We start from the raw sequence: 18,382 nt of genomic DNA, 5'->3' as shown, positions 1-18,382 counted from the left end.
GATCAGGTTAACAGACACCGTCCTTTTCCCAGGGGAAGAGAAGCAAGAGGGCAGGATTTAAGGGTAGAGAGGAAAGATTTAAAAGGGACCTGAGGGGCATCTTCTTCACACAGAGGGTTGTGGGTGTGTGGACAAACAGCCAGAGGAAATGGTAGGGGTGGGGACAACTGTAACATTTGAAAGTCATTTAGACAAGTGCATGGATGGGAAAGGTTGAGAAGGATGAGAGTCAAATGCAGGCAAATAGGTCTGCATTTATCTATGTCCAGTCCTAGAAGTGATGCCTGTCTTCCTACCTTGAAGATTTAGTTGGATTTTTGCCACAAACAGGGAGCTGTCAAGAATTGATGCTCCATTCTGCTGGGAGAAACGCAGCACCAATTCTCTTCTAGGATCAGAAACAGCCGAGAGCAGCTTCTCAAATAATGAAACCAAGGACACAATTTCCCAGAAGGTGGGTGGGGTGTCAATTGTTGGGAATGGTGAGATTAATTAAATCAATAGCTTTGGTACAGCAGCAGACAAGTACTGGAGAAGTTGTCAGAAATGTTGACGAACCATTTCAACCCACTGATGCTGGCTAACTCTCTGAGTCCCTCCAGCAGGTAAGGGGACCCTACCTAAAATGCTGATTGCCCATTTCTAGCCACACATGCTGCCTGACCCTGTGTTCCTCCAGCAATTCTCTGTCCACTCAAGATTTCACCACCTGCAGTCTTTGTGTTTCTTTGATGTCGAAACCAACCTGGTTCATTCGCTGCCTTCTGGGAAGGGAACTTACCACAACTGCCCTTTTTGTGTATAATGTAACTCAAGTCACTTCTACATACTTACTCTTAATGCAAAGGCACCTCGCCAGTTACTCAGGATGTATTCCTGCTACACTTGTGTTGAATAAGTTGGCTCCAAAAGGTGTTAATGCACAATTTTGTACATTTGAAGGAATCTCGCTCACTAAGTTACTATTCTCTCTATGAATGATAGATGCGGGATTCACTGAGACTCAACATCAGGTATTAAATTATTATTTGTTAAACAGCAAACATAGAATGGGACATCAAGCAAAATATGATGTAAGCTGACAAATGGAAACTCATGCAGCAGTGGAAGTAGGTTTCCACCAGCCATATGCAGGTGCCTTGAATGTTAAGGCTTAAAATTGGCTTGGGCCTCAGTCCATTGGCTGGGTAAATGACCTTGTGTTTGGTGGAAAGTTCACCAGCTGCACGGGGAAGTTAATGAGAAGGCTGTCACAGTTCTGTGGGTGGCTGGACCATCGTCAAGATTCAATCATATTTTCCAAAGATCAGTCTCCTCACAGTAACATCTCTGGGGCAAGTCGGCAACGTGAACCCACTTGGAAGGTGGCGATTATTACCCAAGCCCACTTGTTCGCCTTCCAGATTATGGGTGGATGTTCTTTAGCAAACTCCGTCACCGCCCTTCAAACAAAGATATGCCGCTGATTCTCAGTGGCCGAACAACAACAATGGAGTGTGTCCTCAATGGCCCAAGCAAGCTTGACCAAGATAGCTGCATTCAGCAGACAAATGGACTGATTTGTTGAACTGTGTAGCCGATATGTTTTATAGGTTTCATTCCTTTTTTCGTATTTTTCAAAAATATTAATATCTCCCAGGCAAAAGCACAAACTAACATTCTGTGGAATAGTGCTAAGTATATCTCGAGATTTATTCTTCAAACTATTTAATCATCCAATAAAATCATTGGTGTGTGAAGCTGCAGGGTATGGCCTTGGTTGGAAAGAAACTCCCGCTGCCATGTAAAACCTGATGTGAAGCAAGGCCATGTCTTCAGTCATCACAGCCACCTTTCTCCCCTCAATATTTCTCCCCATTTTCTAGAGACCATTCTAATAGCATGCTCTACTCCTCAGCGCTGGGGAAGAATTCACGCTGCAGTTCAATAATCCATGAGTTTTTTTGGGATATGTGATGAAATGCCCCAGAGCCTCCTGTCTGACTGTCAGAAGGCAATGGTTTATAGTGCAATGTTAATCCCAGCCACGTGACAATGTGTTCCTCTTTTGCAGTATGCACGAGCAGATGAACTGGACAAACTCAAAAAGGAATATCTGGCTGGCGTGTCTGCTCTGAAGTACTTTGTAGACTCTGCAAATGAAAAACAAGTCTCCCCCGTGGATGTCTCTTTTATGAACATCAAGACCTACACCCAGGATATGGAGGTACAGCATTCTATATAAAGATAAAGAAAGAATTTCAATGTGGCACCTGGGTGTAAAACTAGAGGGGGATCTTGCGTGTTTTCAGCAACATATATTTTCATACCCAGGCAATATTAAAACCTAAGTCTTTTCAAATGGTCATTGAAGACTAGATTTCCAGTGCTGGTCAGGCTGGAATGCAGTATGAATTTGAGGGAGAGAAACTACTACTAACAGACGTTCCCTGCTTGCACCAGTTGGGGGTCATTGAAATTTGCCCTTCAGGAATTCATAAATTAGCACCAAAAGATTTGATTATATGTCACAGAACACATGTAGCAACAAAAGCAAATTAATACAAAATTTACTTTTCAACTCTCGATTTAATATACATGCCAGATGATGTGGTCCTGCTGCACGGAAAATTGTGACACAGACAATTCCTGTAACAAGTCAATTGTCTGCAGTGAGTTGTTTGCTCTTTGTTTTTGCTATGCGTTCCATGGGAGGAGGCCATAAGATGAGCTCCCCCACCACCAGGTGTGTTATTACAAAGGAAGATGACCTGTTGAAGCAGTGAAGGATATCCCAATGCCAATAGACTGCATGCGCATTCAGTCTAGTTCTCAATGATTGTAGTGCAATGTGCAGGAAAAACTCAGCAGATCATGCAGGGTCCTTAGAAAGCAAACTGAAATAACCAATGGTTTGGGCCTCAACCCTTTGTCGGGTATGTGCAGAAAGCAGGTAGGTGATTTGATGAAGTGGGTCAGGCCCAAAATGTTGGTCATATCCCTTTACTTTCAAGAGATACTGCATGACATGCTGAGTTTCTCCAGCAGCTGAAGACTTTCCTGTTTAAATCTCCACGATAGCGTATGTTTCTGTCAAAAGTATGGATATGTAGGCACAAAACCATTGTTAACTGGCCCCAATAGCAATGTAGCTGTTTATCAAAGTATACAATAAAGTCAACCACATCAGTACACTAGAGTACAAGGAGAGATCTTGTTCTCCAACGTCTCCACATTCTTTGAAGACTAAGGAAGTTGCACCTCAACAACTTCTACAGGTGCACCATGGAGACCACACTTACTGGATGAATCACAATTTGGTATGTGAAGCTGCTCTGCTCAAAATTGGGAGAAGCTGCAGAAGGAAGTGAATGCAGCTGAGAACATCATGCAAACTTCTCTCCCCTCCATGGACTCCATCCACATCACACCCCGGATCCACTCTCTTCCCATCGGAGAGAAGACACAAGACTGTAAAAGCACGCACCAGCAGGCTTAAAGATAGCTTCTTTGCCCCGCAGCCATCAGACTCCTGAAGGAACTCCATAACTGTGCTTTTGTGCTGCCCCCTTGATTGGTATTGATTGATCTTCCTTTTCATTCTGTATGCTGTAAATTGTGCTCTTTACACAGCTGTGCAAAGAGATAACCTGTTCGGCTGCTCATTAATGAACCCTTCTCACCATAGTAAAACACAAACCCTTCTTACCGTACTTGGTATGATGTGACACGTTTGCTTAACCTCTGTTTGAGGTCTCTGCTTTATTTTGTTGACTGTTATTAAGGAGCTAAATTTCCTTCATGAATTGCTATTTTGGTCTCTAGGTAATAAAGCAAAAAGTGCCAATCATGGAAGCACAATACAAAGTGGTTTCTAAGACTGCTCAACAGTTGACAAAGGATACACCCCAAGATGAAGTGACACAGATGCTTGCCACAATGTCGACCATTAAAGATCAGCTGATAAAGGTAAGAGTGCTCCTCCAAACCCAGCCGTCAGAGATCGAAAGTTTAAGATGTAATGAGAAATGCAATCTGCATTTACCAGGGTCAGACACAGTCTACTGGAAGAATTTAGTGGATCGACCAGCGTCAGTGGGAGAAGAAGAACAATGTTTCAGGGGAGAACTCTTCATCGGGATCTGAAATGCCGACTATTCTTCTTCTCCCACTGCTCGACCCACTGAGTTCCTCCATCAGATCGTTCTTTTGGCCCAGATTCCAGCATCTGTAGTCACCTGTGTATCGCCAATTCTTCAGTGAAGAACTGGTTAATGAATGGCTGGTGTGATAAGTTCACCAAATGCACACTGATGGCAGGAAATGGGAATCAGGTGGAGCCTGGGACTGAAATCCAAGCTAAGGTTACCTCTCCTCTGAACCACTCCTTCTCAGGATTAATGAATTTATTTTTTAGCCGAATGAGACATTGCAAGGTAAAACATTCAGTCATTTTCACTCTCCAGCTGTAGATCATTTGCTTTCAACTTATTTTCAGTCCTTTAACTTTTATGATTTGAAGATTGTTCTTGATTTTGTTTTTAATTGTGCGGGGCAGTGAGTGGACGTCTCTGGTCTCCTTCATGGCAGCAGGATGTGCTGAAAGCACTGATACTTTAGTAGATGATTCTGTCAGCCAGTCTCTGCAAACAGCCAATAAAATGAATGAGCTATTATTTTGTCCATTTGTAGGCTGGGTATTGAATAGGGAACTGCTTGCAATTATGTTTTGCAATGAAGAGACTTGAAGCCAGTAGTTTAAAAACAACCAAGAACTTCATTAAAGAAATACAAACGCCATATACTGTGGGAGAGTCTGGAGGAGCTCCTACTCCCGGCCAGCACTAGATTCAAATTACAGGTGTCACTGCTAGAACTGTGCAATGTGCGGGCCCAAGTACGGTGGCCCCAACACAATTCTAACGGGGTAAGAACAGTCGATTGTAGCGGCTGTCTGCATCCATTTTGTTAGTTGACCCTCGCGGGTCCTGGAACAGCAGTAAAAATTTCAACTCAGTAAAAACAGCAGTAAAAAGGTTTCAAAACATGTAGCAATGATTATTTACATTCCCATCCCATACATGGGATACCACAGACACCAAAGTCCTTTCATACTTGGCACAGAGGTCAGTCAGTCCATGTACTTGGGGTTGGGCCTGCAAACATGACCAGCTGCAGCACCATATCCTGAATACTCTCCTCTGCTGTGGTCTCAGAATAAGTGTCCTCAGTTTCTACAGCTTTAGCTGGAGACTGTTGCTCACCCTAGGGGTTCCTTTCCAGGTCGTCTGGATTGGTTACAGCAGATTTTTGTGGTCTCTGAGGTGTTCTGTCCCATGGGCAACTCTCCAAGTCAACGGGTAGTGGTGTAAAGGTTGAGTTGGATTGTAGCGGAGGCGGCTCACATACTGGAAGGATGTGGCACCAGTTCATCCAGTACTCCTTCCCCTCGGTCGAGATGAGGTATGATTGTGGCTCTTAGCAAGTTTTCACAACCACTGCAGGGCGGTCATATCCCTGCGGGGTCTGCATGCGTACAACCTGACCTGGTGGAGTGGAGAAAAAGACTGGCTAGATCTATCATAATACCTCTTTTGTCCAGATCTACTTTTGAGGACCTGTGCCTGGATGGATGGATTCCAGCCATTTGGGTACAGTCTTTAATAATTTCCTGGAGACCAGGATGGTCGTGCGAATCTGCTGCGACATCAACCGTTGTGCCGGCGAGCCCAGTGTATTGGCTCGGGGTACGTTTCTTAAGTTGAGGTTCGGGAACACGTCCATTTTGTCCAGTGCGACCTCTCCATTAACTCTTTGGAGCTGCAGACTGCTCTCTTGGCCAGGCTGTTGGACTGGGATACTCAGGGCTGCTGGTTATGTGCTGGAAGTACCACTCGACGACAAAGTCTCTGAATTTCTGGTGAGAACATTGGTTGCTGTTGTCCAATAGTACCATATATGGGGCCCTGTGCACTGCAAAATGGTGCTTAAGCTTCATTATAAGGTAGCCTCCTTGAGTAGATCAATCTCTAACCACCTGGAGTAGGAGTAGACTACCACCAGGTACTGCTGCCGGTTCCACTCAAAAATGTCCATGGCAACAGTTGAATAGGGTAAATCCGGCACAGGGTGGAGCTACAGGGGCTCTTTAGCCTGGTGGAGCTTGGTCCAGTTGCACACGCCACAGTCCTGGACATGGTCAGTGATGTCTTCAGTCATCCCTGGCCAGGAAATGACATCTCTGGCTTTGTGCTTTGTCGCTTCAGTGCCTGGGTGACCCCTGTGGAGAATGATGATGTGTGTGGCTTGTGGTCACTTAGGAATGACTGGCTTCTGGCCTTTCATAACAATGCTATCATTGATAACCAGTTCGTCCCTGAATGGGAGGCCCCTTTGCCTGTGTGACCAGCCAGTCCTGATGTAAGCACTTAGGGCACCTAAAGTGCTGTCTTTGACGGTATGGGTCCAGAGTTCGTCCTGTCTAGATGAAGAGATGTAGGAGATGGCCATCAAGTCATATGAATCTGCTTCTTCAGCCAATTTCTCTGTGATTTTACTGGAGGCCCTCGACAGGGCATCAGCCAAATGCATTTCCTTGCCTGCCTTGTGGACTTGCTGGAAGTTATATTTCTGTAGCTGTTGCATCATGCGCTGGAGTCTCACAGGGATAGGCTTGTTGATAATAGTCTGTTTTGATGGTTATTCGTCTACCATAAATGTAATAATTAAATTTGGGGTATGAAAACAGCACGACCGGCAACTTCTCTTCTATTTGGGCATATCTTATTTCAGTGTCTTTTAAGGCTCTGAATGCATACGTCCTGGAGGTATGCTGCTCCTAACCCATGCTGCGAGGCATCACATGTCTAATAAGCAAGAACTGGAGGGCTGGTTTTATGTTGTTTGAGGGAATCAAATGCTTTCTGCTGGTGATCCTCCCAAGCCTACTCTGTGTCCTTGTGTGTGAGATGCCTGAGTGGTGTGGTCAGCTCGTTGGCATTAGGAATACATTTTCCAAGGTAGTTTGCCACTTCAAGGAACCTCTGTAACACTGCTACATCAGTATATCGTTTATGGTCTTGGTAGGATTGGTGAAGATATTCCCTGCGTACCCCACCTGATGCAGGAAGAACCTGCATTTCTTGGGGTTGAGTCTAAGATTCACCTTCTTTGCTCTGTTCAGTACCTTTTTTAAGTTAGCATTGTGCTCTATAACCATCTTGCCACCGACCAGGATATTATCAATGATGATAGTGCATGGATTACTGGCAAAGATTTGCTCCATAAAGCAGTGGAAGACTTCACTGGCTGAATTTGTACCAAAGGGCATTCATAGAAATTTGTGACGGTCAAAAGCTATACTGAAAGTGGTGAGTAGAGAAGAGTGATGGTGTAAGGGAACCAGCCAAAAGGAGTTCTTAGCATCCAGCATGGGAAACATCATTGAGCCAGCCATTTGGGCTGGTACTTCCTCTACAGTTTGCATGGGATGGTGTGGTCTTTTGAGTGCCGAGTTTAGATCTCTGAGGTTGTTGTGTATTCTGATTTCATTGGTGTCCATTTTTGCCAATACCATTGAGGACACCTATTCGGTTGGTTCGGACACCGGAACTACCGCCCCTAGACCTTCCATACTGTCTAGTTCTGCATTGACTTTGTCCTTCATAGTGTGACAGAGTATATAGAGGTGTTTGGGAAATAAATTGGAAAAGGTTTGCGAGAGCAGGTCACACACAAACTCTTTAAAACTCAGAGGTTTTGCAGGAGCATTGGCAAGAGTGCTCAGAAACCCATGATGGACTGTTATTTTCAAAAGGCAACAAATGTAACAACAGGCAGTAGCAGCTATGTCTGGAAAAGAGAATTTACTGTCTGGAAGGTCATGTGATCTTTGAGGGCAGAGAGCAGAAAAAAAGACTTTACTCTCAGAGTTGGAGGGAGTGAAAGAGTGAGAGAGAGAGAGAGAGAGAGAGAGACGTCGGTTCCAGAGGGTCAAGCTGGCAAGCTTTGAAAGACGGCCTGGTCAAGGAGAGAACTGGCTGTCCGATGTTTCTCTTGGAATAGGAGAAACAGAAAGGAACTCTGTGGTGACCTGAAATAAAGAGATTATCATCTGGAGAACCCTGAAGGGGGCAAAGTTTGTCAGCAAGACACTGGAGAGGCTGATCATAAAGGAATCAGTTGTGGATGTCCTGGAACAAGAAAAACTCTCTCTCTGAAAACCAACAAGAACCTTTCTGAGTGGAAATCATTTACCTGTTGAGCACTAAAGCCTGGTGAACTTTATTAATGTCAACTTCTGTGCACAGTACAAGAATTACTTGCAACCAGTGAGACTGGACTGTGAACCAAAGAACTTTGCTGAAATTACACACACACATCTGTTTAGAATTAGAAAGGGGTCAAGTAGATTAAGTGAGTCAATAAAGATAAGTTAAAGTTTGATTCTATTTTCATGTTCAAAGATAATTAAAAGCAACTTTTGTTTCAGTTACCCTTTGTCACGGTGCATATCTATTGTTGCTGGGTTTTGGCGTTGCCTGGACTTGAAACAATAGCAACTGGAATCCTGTGAGCTGGATGGAGTACTGGTCGCACTTTGGGGTCAAGTCACGTGCAATAGATGATCAGTAGGTTCCCCAGGTCATCGCTGAAGAGCTCCTTGTATTTGGAGTGAATTAACTCAGAAAAATCTTCTGATTTGGTGGACCTCTGCATTGAACGACACAAGACCAAGTTCCATGCATGCACTTATGCCAAGTAACGGGATTAAATTCTCCTTCATGACGATGAATGTGAGGATGTGCTTGTGTCCTTGAATAACACACAGCAGCTGTATGGTCCCCAAAGAATGGATCTTGCTCCCTTCATAGGCCACGAGACATGTGGACTTGCCATTTGACTGGAGCTTTTCCTTATACCTGAGCCGGTTGAAGACTCTAAGGGGCATCACATTGCACTTGGCCCCCATATCTATTTTAATTTCTGTCCTTACGGCTTTGACCATCATTGAGACAAATGCCTCGCCATTTCTTCTTACACTAGAGCGTGACGGACTACTTGTTGTTCTAGTAGATAAACTGTCTACATAGTTTTCACCCCCCCCCCCCCAAACTGTTCCTTCCCTGGTCTGGAGCCACAAGGTCAGTGGATCTTTGTTGTCTGCTCTGTGCTTTCACTCTCCATGTGGCCCTACACATTTTTCTGTAGTGGTTCCATTTGGTGCAATTCCTGCACTGTTGTCCAAAGGCTGGGCACAGTTCCCTCCTTGGAACATGATCTGTTGTGCAGTTGTTGTAGGGTGTCCACTCCGCGGGCCGTCTTGGGTGCTCGCCTGGGTCCTATTGCCGAATTCCCGCTGGTGGCTATTGCTAGGTGTACTCATCTGCCAATAACTGCTCAACACGACTTCACACCAATGACTGCTACTGGATGCAATTTGAAGTGGGTCAATGCTCGTAGCCTGTGGTTGAGGACTCATTAGCTATTTGCTATTATCCTCGGTATTTTTGTGGGCTAGGCACTTTGAAACAGCTTTAGAATGCCACACACCATGTGGTCTTTGATGAGTTCATCTGTGAGTGTGCCGAATTTGCAAGTTTTTGCCCTTAGCCTTAAAATGCTAACATACGATTGGATTGATTCCCAGGGCTTCTGGTTGCACATATTAAATCTGTGCCTCTCCCTGGCCACATTAATCTGAGGGCTACACATGTCCCTGAACTTGCGCTTAAAGTGCTCAGGGTCCTCCCTGGACTCAGCAGGTTAAATCGCATGGTCCCCTCGTAAACCTCTGGCATAAATGAATGGCCTCTCCCTTTCAATGGCCTCTGGGCTGACCAAATTCAGCAAAATATATGTGTTGGGCACTATCAGTTGCCCCAATAATTGCAAAGACAAAGACTTGAGGGGAATGATAGGCTTTATTGCACAGAACATTTGAGCTGACTCAGATCCAAACTAGAGAAGTGCAGGGAAGGGAAAGGAAAGGTGGCCCGATCTTTATGGTCTGGGTCCCAGGGGAGGAGTTCAAGTAAGAGTATCATCAGGGGGCGGGCCAGCCTGAGCCAATTAGCATATACAATCCATAACATTACAATATGCTTTTATGAGTTGACTTGTCCCCATGCGCAGCAGCTATAAAAATAACATATTTTTGCTCGAATCTTCGCCACTGGTTGGCTACATTGCCATCGAAGATGAGCAGATCTGGGAGTCTGAATTAAAATGGCGGCCAAAAACGTGGCTCACTGCGTCAGCTGTGATTGATGGCTTCAAGCTTGGGTTCTTGTCAATTCCACTTCTGACACCATGTTTGCAATTATGCTTTGCAATGAAGAGACTTGAAACCAATAATTTTAAAAACAACCAAGAACTTTATTAAAGAAATACAAACACCATATACTGCGAATATGGAGAAACTCCTGTTCTCAGCCAGCACTAGATTCAATTAACATGCGTCACTGCTGGTCCTGCGCCTGCATAATGCACAGGCCCAAGTACGTTGGCCCCAACGCGAATCTAACAGGGCAAGAGCAGCCAATTGTAGCAGCTCTCTACAGAAACCAAGAGAGCTTCTCTGCTCTTCTTCAACCTGGAAATGGGACTGGTTTTAGAATCACTCTCGAAAGGGCAATTACCATTCTGCATTGTGCTGTCGGTAATGCCACCACAAAAGGGCAACGTGTATACTCAATCCTGTCATCCCCCCTCCCCCAGCATTGGACCTGCCACTGCACAACTCTGACAAGTACCATACTTGAGGATCAGCATGAATTATCTACCTAGAGAAACAGAAGAAACTGCAAATGTTGGATCCTTGGGCAAACAATGAGAAGCTGGAAGGACTGAACAAATCAGGCAGCATCCATGGAGAGAAATTGTCAGTCAGCTTTTCAGATCCGGACCATTTCTGACATGAAGCTTTAACTGTTCAGTTCACCCTATGGATGCTGTCTGACCTGCTGAGTCCCTGTATTCTGAAAAGGGTTTCAGCCAGAATATCGAAGGGAGATAGGGAGTTTAGTGGCTTAGGGCCTGACACTAACTTCCTCCTTAATGTCAGCAAGACAAAAAAGCTAGTCATGGATTTCCAGAAGAGTCGTGGAGCTCACTCTGTCCGCATTGATGGCTCTTAGGTGGAGATAGTCCTTAGGCATAAATATCTCCAACAATCTGTCCTGTGCACCACATCAAACACAGTACTGAATGCAGTATTTCAGAGAGAGAGAGAGAGAGAGAGATCAATTAGAACAGAACTGGGGAATCATTATTTTACAGGCGTGAGATTTGTCTAAGACTCTGAGAGCATAGCAAAAGGAACTGTGCTTGAATCTGGAGGGGATGGGGGATGGGGGTGATCTGACTGAGAAGCTGCACCAGTTCCTCTACTTGAAAAGCTGAGGAAATTTGGCACATCCCCTGTATCCTTCATCAACTTCCACAGATGTATCGTCAAGAACATCCTGTCAGGGTGAATTACTGCATGGGATGGGAACTGTTCCACCTAAGGCTGTAGGAAACTGTAGAGAGTGGTGCATGTAGCTCAGGCCGGCACACAAACCTTCCTCCACTCCACCTACATCTCCTCATGCCTCAGAAAAATAGCCAACATATTAAAGGACTCATCATAGCCCACCCATACTCTCTTTACCCCCACCACACCCCAGCCCCCCCATATCTCATATTGGGAAGAAGATTTATGAGTGTGAGATCACACGCCCCCAGATTCAAGGATGATTTCTTTCCCTCTGCTCTTGGACAAATCTCACACCACTAAAATAACCATGTCCCTGCTCTGTTCTAACTGATCTCTCTCTCTCTCTCTCTCTCTCTCTCTCTCTCTCTCTCTCTCTCTCTCTCTCTCGGCCCTTTCAAGCTGCCTTGGAAAATAGGGTTAACTGGGGATTTTGCCCGGTTAGCACCCCCACTCTCAAGGAAGCTTGCAAGGATCCGACCTGGTCAGGCTCCAAAATCAACTGGGTCCCTGCCCTACCTCAGAGGTAGTCAGGGAACCTAGTTAAACTAACCTAGGTCTCATCCACCGGCTACTTGAAAACTAAAATGGCTGATCCGATTATTCCTGTGATGTCAGCGTTTGCAAGCTGGCGTCACAGGGGATCCCCAGCTGGGGTCTGCCGTGATCGCGGGAGGAGAGAGGGTTGCTGCCATAGGGGACAGGCAATGCCATGATCAATGCCACAAGGGGGAGAGGAGAGGGGTTCGGTGCTGTGGTTGGGGGAGGGGAGGAAAGGGGTCGGTTGCCATGGGGGGAGAGGAGAAGGGTCGGCTGTCGTGGTGGGGAGAGGAGAGGGGCCAGCTGCTGGTGGGGAGGAGAGAAGGGGGGGTCGCTGCTGTGGCGGGGTGTGGGGAGAGGAGCGGGGTCACTGCCGCAGGGTGGGAAGAAGAGAGGGGTCACTGCCACGGGGAGGAGAGGGGTGGGGGGGGGATGATTGACGGCCAGTGGGGGAGCAGGGAGACTTACCAATAGTTTCCCTGAGTGCATGCCACGTCACTTACCGCATCTTTGCAGGGGCGGGATGCCTATTAAATCGCCAGATTGGTGATTTAATGGGTCGATCCCCCCGCAGCTTTAAAGATGCTGGAAGCACCTTTGCCCCACTAATCATTCCTGGGTCCCAGGAGGGTTACCCAGGTGCTGCAGCTTAAAAGCACCTGTGTAACATTGCACTCGACTGTGATTTGTTGTGCTTGTGTGTGAATTGACTCACTGGATAGCAGACAAAACAAACCCTTTCACTCTCCCTCAGTGGACCCGAAAATAATGCTGAATTTGAACCAAGCTCGAAACTTTGAAATTCGGAAGTTGGTCTCAGTTACTGAAGTATACACTAATACAAAGCCAGTAATGGTCGGGGAGGGACAAGGAATTCTTCTAGCAGCAATCTATCTGTCACTTGGCTGATGACTATATTTGTACCCAAAAAAAGAGCTCAGGCCTGAAACATTGGTTGCACTTTACTTCCACTTGATTCTGTGCGACTTGCTGAGTTTCTCCAGCACATTTGTGCGTGGTGTTCCATTCCTATCTTTTTTATTGCTGTGCAGGTACGAGAGCGCTGTCAATCCCTACTCTTGGAAGCTCAGCAGTTGCTGAGTCCCGTGGAGGAGCTGGAGATGCAGATCACTTCTTTCTTTGAGGCAGCAAACCGAGCAAGTCAGATCACCTCAGCTGGTGATGCTGAGGGTCACTCTGCCGACAGCTTCAGGATGAAATACCAGGTTAGTAAGGTTCTGTTTGTGCCCGTACGTTCAGGCAACATGTTGTTGGAGCTGAAATGTCTCCCCTTTGATCCTCTACAGGAACTGACAATTTGCCAAGAGAACTGCAAAAAAGCTGTAGCGACAGCTGATTGGAATTTACAGGTAGTCCAGAGACTAATAAAGTCCAGCAAGGTGATGATGCACCTGGATTCTTCTCTGCTTCAGAAGAAGCTCCTGCAGATTCAAGCTGTATCTCAGGTGAAACTCCCCTTCTTCTAAACTCTCCATGTATAATGGAACAGAGAACAGTTTAATACAGGAAAAGACCCTTCTGTACCAAACATGATGACCAAATTAAACTCAAGCTCTGCTACTTGCATCTGATACATATCCCTCCATACCCTTCATGTTCACATGTCTATCCAGAAACGCTTTTATTTATGCTTCCACTATTACCCTTGCAGTCCATTCCAAGAACCTACTGCTCTCGATAGAAATAAACTTCCCCACACGTTGGCTTTAAACTCCCTACCCATCCCCCCCACCCCACCCCTTCATCTTCAATGCATGTGAAACTTTAACCCAAGGAAGAAAGGATTTTGCCTGCCTATTTGTCTCCTGGCTATGGTCAATTATTTTCTCTCCTGCTGTGTAGGTTCGAAAGTGCTGTCAGTGTTTATTTTTCTGAGGCTCTATAAAAGGTCCCAGACTCAAAACCTTCTCTGTTCATTTCTCTTATGGATGCTGACCTGATCCCATAGATAATATCCTGTTAAGGTCCTCCAGCTTCTCAATGCTTGTTCAGACTTCTAGCATCTGCAGTTTTGTGGTTCTCTGTCTATGCCTCTTGTCATTTTATATAGACTGTGTGTTAGGTCAACCCTCAGCCTCTGATGCTCCAGACAAAACAATCCATTTTGTCCATTCTCTCTCCATAGATCATATCCCGTAATCCAGGCAACATCCCAGATTAAAGGGTCATCTTCCATATCTTTTCCAAAGCCTCCACATCCTTCCTGTAATGGTATTCCAAGTGAGGCCGAACCAGTTTTATGTAGCTGCGACATAATTGCCTCACTCATAGTCAAATTCTCATCGACTGCATAGAGGACACAGCAGGGGCATGTATCTGCTGAAGTTCCTGACTCTGAAAGGGATATGGGGTTGGTGGAATATTTGAATTATAACACAATGCGGCTCAGAGCTGCTTGTTCATTTCATTGTAACTCTGCTGACATCTTGCTCGAGCAATTGCCTTCATTGCTCAGCCCCCTTCTCTTCAGACAGCTTTGGATTCAAACAGGGCCTGGTAGAGAAAGTGGGTCTCTGGATTAAGCAATAGATCTATGTAGAGATAATTCCAGTCATCGACTTTCTACCCGTGGCCCAGCATCAATCCAAAATTAACCCAAAGTCCCTCAGGTTTTCTCTGATTCTTTCTTGGCTTTAGATTGCTCCGCAAATTCCCCTTCAAAGATGTGAAAATCTTTCTCTCACGATGGAGATGCAAGAGACTTCGGGTGCTGGAACTTGGAGTGAAAAGCAAACTACCAGGGTGGGGGGTGGTGGGGGGGGATTTTCAGGACACAGCCTTGAATCAGGTCTGAGAGGAGTCCTTTCTACAGTCTGCTGGACCCGGTCTCACTTCTCCCCCTCTCCTCCATTGTCCCTCTCCAATCCCTGTTCTGATTCAGGATCGTGACCTGAAATATCAATGAATCAAGAATATAAATGACTAGTATAAAAAGAGAAGGATGTAATGCTGAGGCTTTACAAGGTGTTGGTCAGACCACATTTGGAGTATTGGACCCCATAGCTAATGATATACTGGGGTTGGAGAAGGTCCAGAGGAGGTTTATGAGTAAGATATTTTGGATGAGAGGGTTAATGTACAAGAAGCATTTGATGGTTCTGGGCCTGTACTCATAGGAGTTGAGAAGGATAAGGGAGAATCTCATCAAAACATTCCTAATATTGAAAAGGCTGAATAGAGTGGACGTGGGGAAGATGATTCCAGTACTGGTAGAGTCTGGGACCAGAGGACACAGACGTAAATCTTGAAAATCTGTTGACTCTGTGGGTGAAGTAAAAACACAAAATGCCGGAGAAGCTCAGCAGGTCAAACAGCCTACTTTATGTAACAAAAGTAAAGATACATAACTAACGTTTCAAGCTTGAGCCCTTCATCAAGGTATGAGAAAATGTTGGCAGGCATCCGAACAAAAGGATGGGGGGAGAGGGTGGCAAAGGCTGGAGATGATAGGTGGAGAAAGGAGAGAGGGGACAGTATCAATGAGGGGGAGGAGGGGTGGGTAAGGGGAAAAGGAGGGAGAACTGGAAAGACAGGAAAGGGGGAGGGGAAAGGAAAGGTGAGCAGATTTTGTCAAAAGTAGAGAGTCAGTGTTAATGGCACCTGGCTGGGGAGTACCCAAAAGGAAAATAAGATGTTCCTCCAATTTGCAGGTGGTCTGGGTGGGATAGTACATAAGACCATGGACAGACATGTGAGTGTTGGAGTGTGACTGGGAATTGAAATGGTTGGTTACTGAGAGTCTCTGTTGTTGCGGATGGAGAGGAGGTGCTCAGTGAAGTGATCTACAAATCTACAACCGCTCTCTCCAATGTAGAGAATACCAAAAGGGAGCACCGGATGCAGCAAATCAGTCCTGTGGATGTTCAAGTGAAGTGTTGCTTCATTTGAAAGGCCTGGTTGGGGCTTCAGACCATGGTGAGGGAGGAGGTATGGGCTCAAGTGTTGCACCTTCTGCGGGTACAAGGGAAGGTACTGAGGGTGTGATAGGTGGGGAGGAATAAGTGCGTGAGGGAATCACGGAAGGCTGAGAGGGGAGGAGAAAGAAAAATGTGTCTAGTGGTGGAATCCTGTAGTAAATGCCGGATGCAGAGGCTGGTGGGAGAGTGAGGACGAAGGGGATTCTGTGTTTGCTGCATCTGGGGGCAGAGGGGGCCAAGGCAGATGAGTGGGAAATGGAAGAGATGCGGGTGAGAGCTGAGTTGATGGTGGTGGAGGGGAAGCCATGTTTGTGGAAGAAGGCAGACATTTCAGAAGATCTGGACTGGAAGACCTCGTCTTGGGAACAGATGTGGCAGAGATGGAGAAACTGAGAGAAGAGGATAGAATCTTTGCAGGGGACAGGGTGTGAGGAAGTGTTGTCCAGGTAGTTGTTGGAGTTGGTGGGTTTGTAGTATATATCAGTGGAAAGCTTGTCTCCCGAGATGGAAATCAAGAGATCCAGGAAAGGGAGAGTGTTATTGGAGATAGACCAGGTGAGTTTGAGATAGGAGGGCACAGCTTCAGAATAAAGGATGTCCCTTTAGAATGGAGATGAGGAGAAGTTTCTTCAGCCAGAGGGTGGAGAATCTGCGGAATTCATTGCCACAGATGGCTCTGGGGGGTCAAGTCAAGTGCCTATTTAATGTGGAGGTTGATAGGTTCTTGATTAATAAAGGCATTGACGATCATAGGGAAATTGCAGGCAAAAATGGTTGAAAGGAAAAATACATCAGCCATAATTTGCATGGCAGAGCAGACTCAATGGGCTGAATGGCCTAATTTTGCTCTTATAAGTCTTATGATCTTGTGCTTCCTTCTCTGTTCATCATCACTGAAGCTGCTCAACCTACTGAGTTCCTCCAGCAGTCCCTTCACTCCCCCAACCATTCCCTCTCATAGAGTGTCCTGCATGCCCACAGCCTCCTTAGTGCAGAGAAAGTGCTGCATGGAGCCCCACCTGCTTACTTGGAAGAGTCCATGGCCTTGCTTCGAAGAGGAGTAGTGCAATGATCCCTCAGTGCTCTGAACAATATACCCAACATTGCAGACCATTGTATCGAATAAATGTTGTAATTATATCTGCCTCTATGACTTCCTCTGGCAGCCCATTCCATACACCTACCCTCGGTGTGAAAAGCCTATCCCTCAGATTCCCTTTTGATTTTCCCCCTGTTGTGGAGTCCAGAAGACCCCAAAATCCTGCAGCAATAGATAAGCACCACAACACAGGGTTACTTAAACAAAAGTTGTTTTAATTACATTTGAACAAGAAAACAGAATTAAACTTTAACTTATCACTTAATCTACCTAACTACTTAATCCCCCCTCTAATACTAAGCACAGGTGTGTGTAATGTATATTTAAGATTAGAAAAGTTATTTGGATCACAGTCCAATCTCACTAGTTGCAGGCAATTCTTGTGCTGTGCACAGAAGTTAGCATTAACAAAGTTCACCAGTCTTTGGTGCTTAACAGGCAAATGGTTACCATTCAGGAGGGTTCTTGCTGGTTTTCAGAGATTCCTTTTCCAGGACATCTGCAACTGATTCCTTCTCAATCAGTCTTGCTGACAAAACTTGCCCCCTTCAGGGTTTTCCAGATGATCCTCTTTCTTTCAGGTCACCTTTCACACCGCCAGTCTTCTCCTTTGACCAGACAGCCTTCCAAAGTTTGCCAGCTTGTCCTTCTGGAACAGATTTCTGTCTCTCTCCTCTCTGTTTCACACCCTCCCTCTCTGAGAGCAAAACTCTTCTCTGCCTGCAAAAATCACATGCTCTCCCAGGCAAGCTACTGTCCATACTTTGTTGCCTTCTGTAAAATGCATTCTGCAAATATTCTGTGTTTTAAAATGAGTGTGTGCAAGCTATTCTAACAATTCCTCCCAAGCCACCTCAAAATACTCTGTCACACCCCTCTCTCCAATGCCCTCTAATTTTAGATCTAATTTTAGATCTAATTTTAGATCTAATTTTAGATCAACTCTGATGATCCACCCTATCCATGTCCTCCCATAACTTTATAAACCCCGCAGCCTCGTCACTCCATGGAAAACAGTCCCTGCCTATCCAGTCTCTCTGTAACGCAAGCCTTTCGGTCCAGACAAGATTCAATTGTATCCTCTCTGCACTCTCTCCAGCTTAATCATGTTCTGTAGAGCAGCGGCTGGAACTGTAAACTCCAATTATGGTCTAACAAATGTAACGTGACATTCCAACTCCTGCAGTCATTGGCTTGGTTGATGCAAGCAAGTGTGCCACACAGCTTCTTCATCATTCTGTGTATTTGTGTGGCCACTTTCAGGAAGCCATGCTATTGTACTCCAAGGTCTCCATGTTCACTAAGACTTCCGGGGCTCTGCCATTCATGGTGTAAGTCCTGGCCCAGTAC

General features: G+C 45.6%; 1 protein-coding gene across 15 annotated transcripts in view; it reads left to right on the top strand.

The window, feature by feature from the left end:
* The window catches only part of syne1b (spectrin repeat containing, nuclear envelope 1b), a 665,691-nt gene that overhangs the window by 164,528 nt on the left and 482,781 nt on the right, over nucleotides 1-18,382 (top strand). For all 15 annotated transcript variants that reach the window (XM_069932310.1, XM_069932313.1, XM_069932309.1 and 12 more), the window contains 4 exons: nucleotides 2,054-2,206; nucleotides 3,805-3,948; nucleotides 13,048-13,221; nucleotides 13,303-13,461. In XM_069932310.1, the coding sequence (XP_069788411.1) occupies nucleotides 2,054-2,206; nucleotides 3,805-3,948; nucleotides 13,048-13,221; nucleotides 13,303-13,461 (630 nt within the window). The remainder of the gene's footprint in view (nucleotides 1-2,053; nucleotides 2,207-3,804; nucleotides 3,949-13,047; nucleotides 13,222-13,302; nucleotides 13,462-18,382) is intronic.

Source organism: Narcine bancroftii, chromosome 4 (genome assembly GCF_036971445.1).
Source record: "Narcine bancroftii isolate sNarBan1 chromosome 4, sNarBan1.hap1, whole genome shotgun sequence".
NCBI lineage: Eukaryota > Metazoa > Chordata > Chondrichthyes > Torpediniformes > Narcinidae > Narcine > Narcine bancroftii.
Note: the sequence above shows the minus strand (reverse complement) of the source record. Positions and strands in the feature narration are given on the sequence as shown.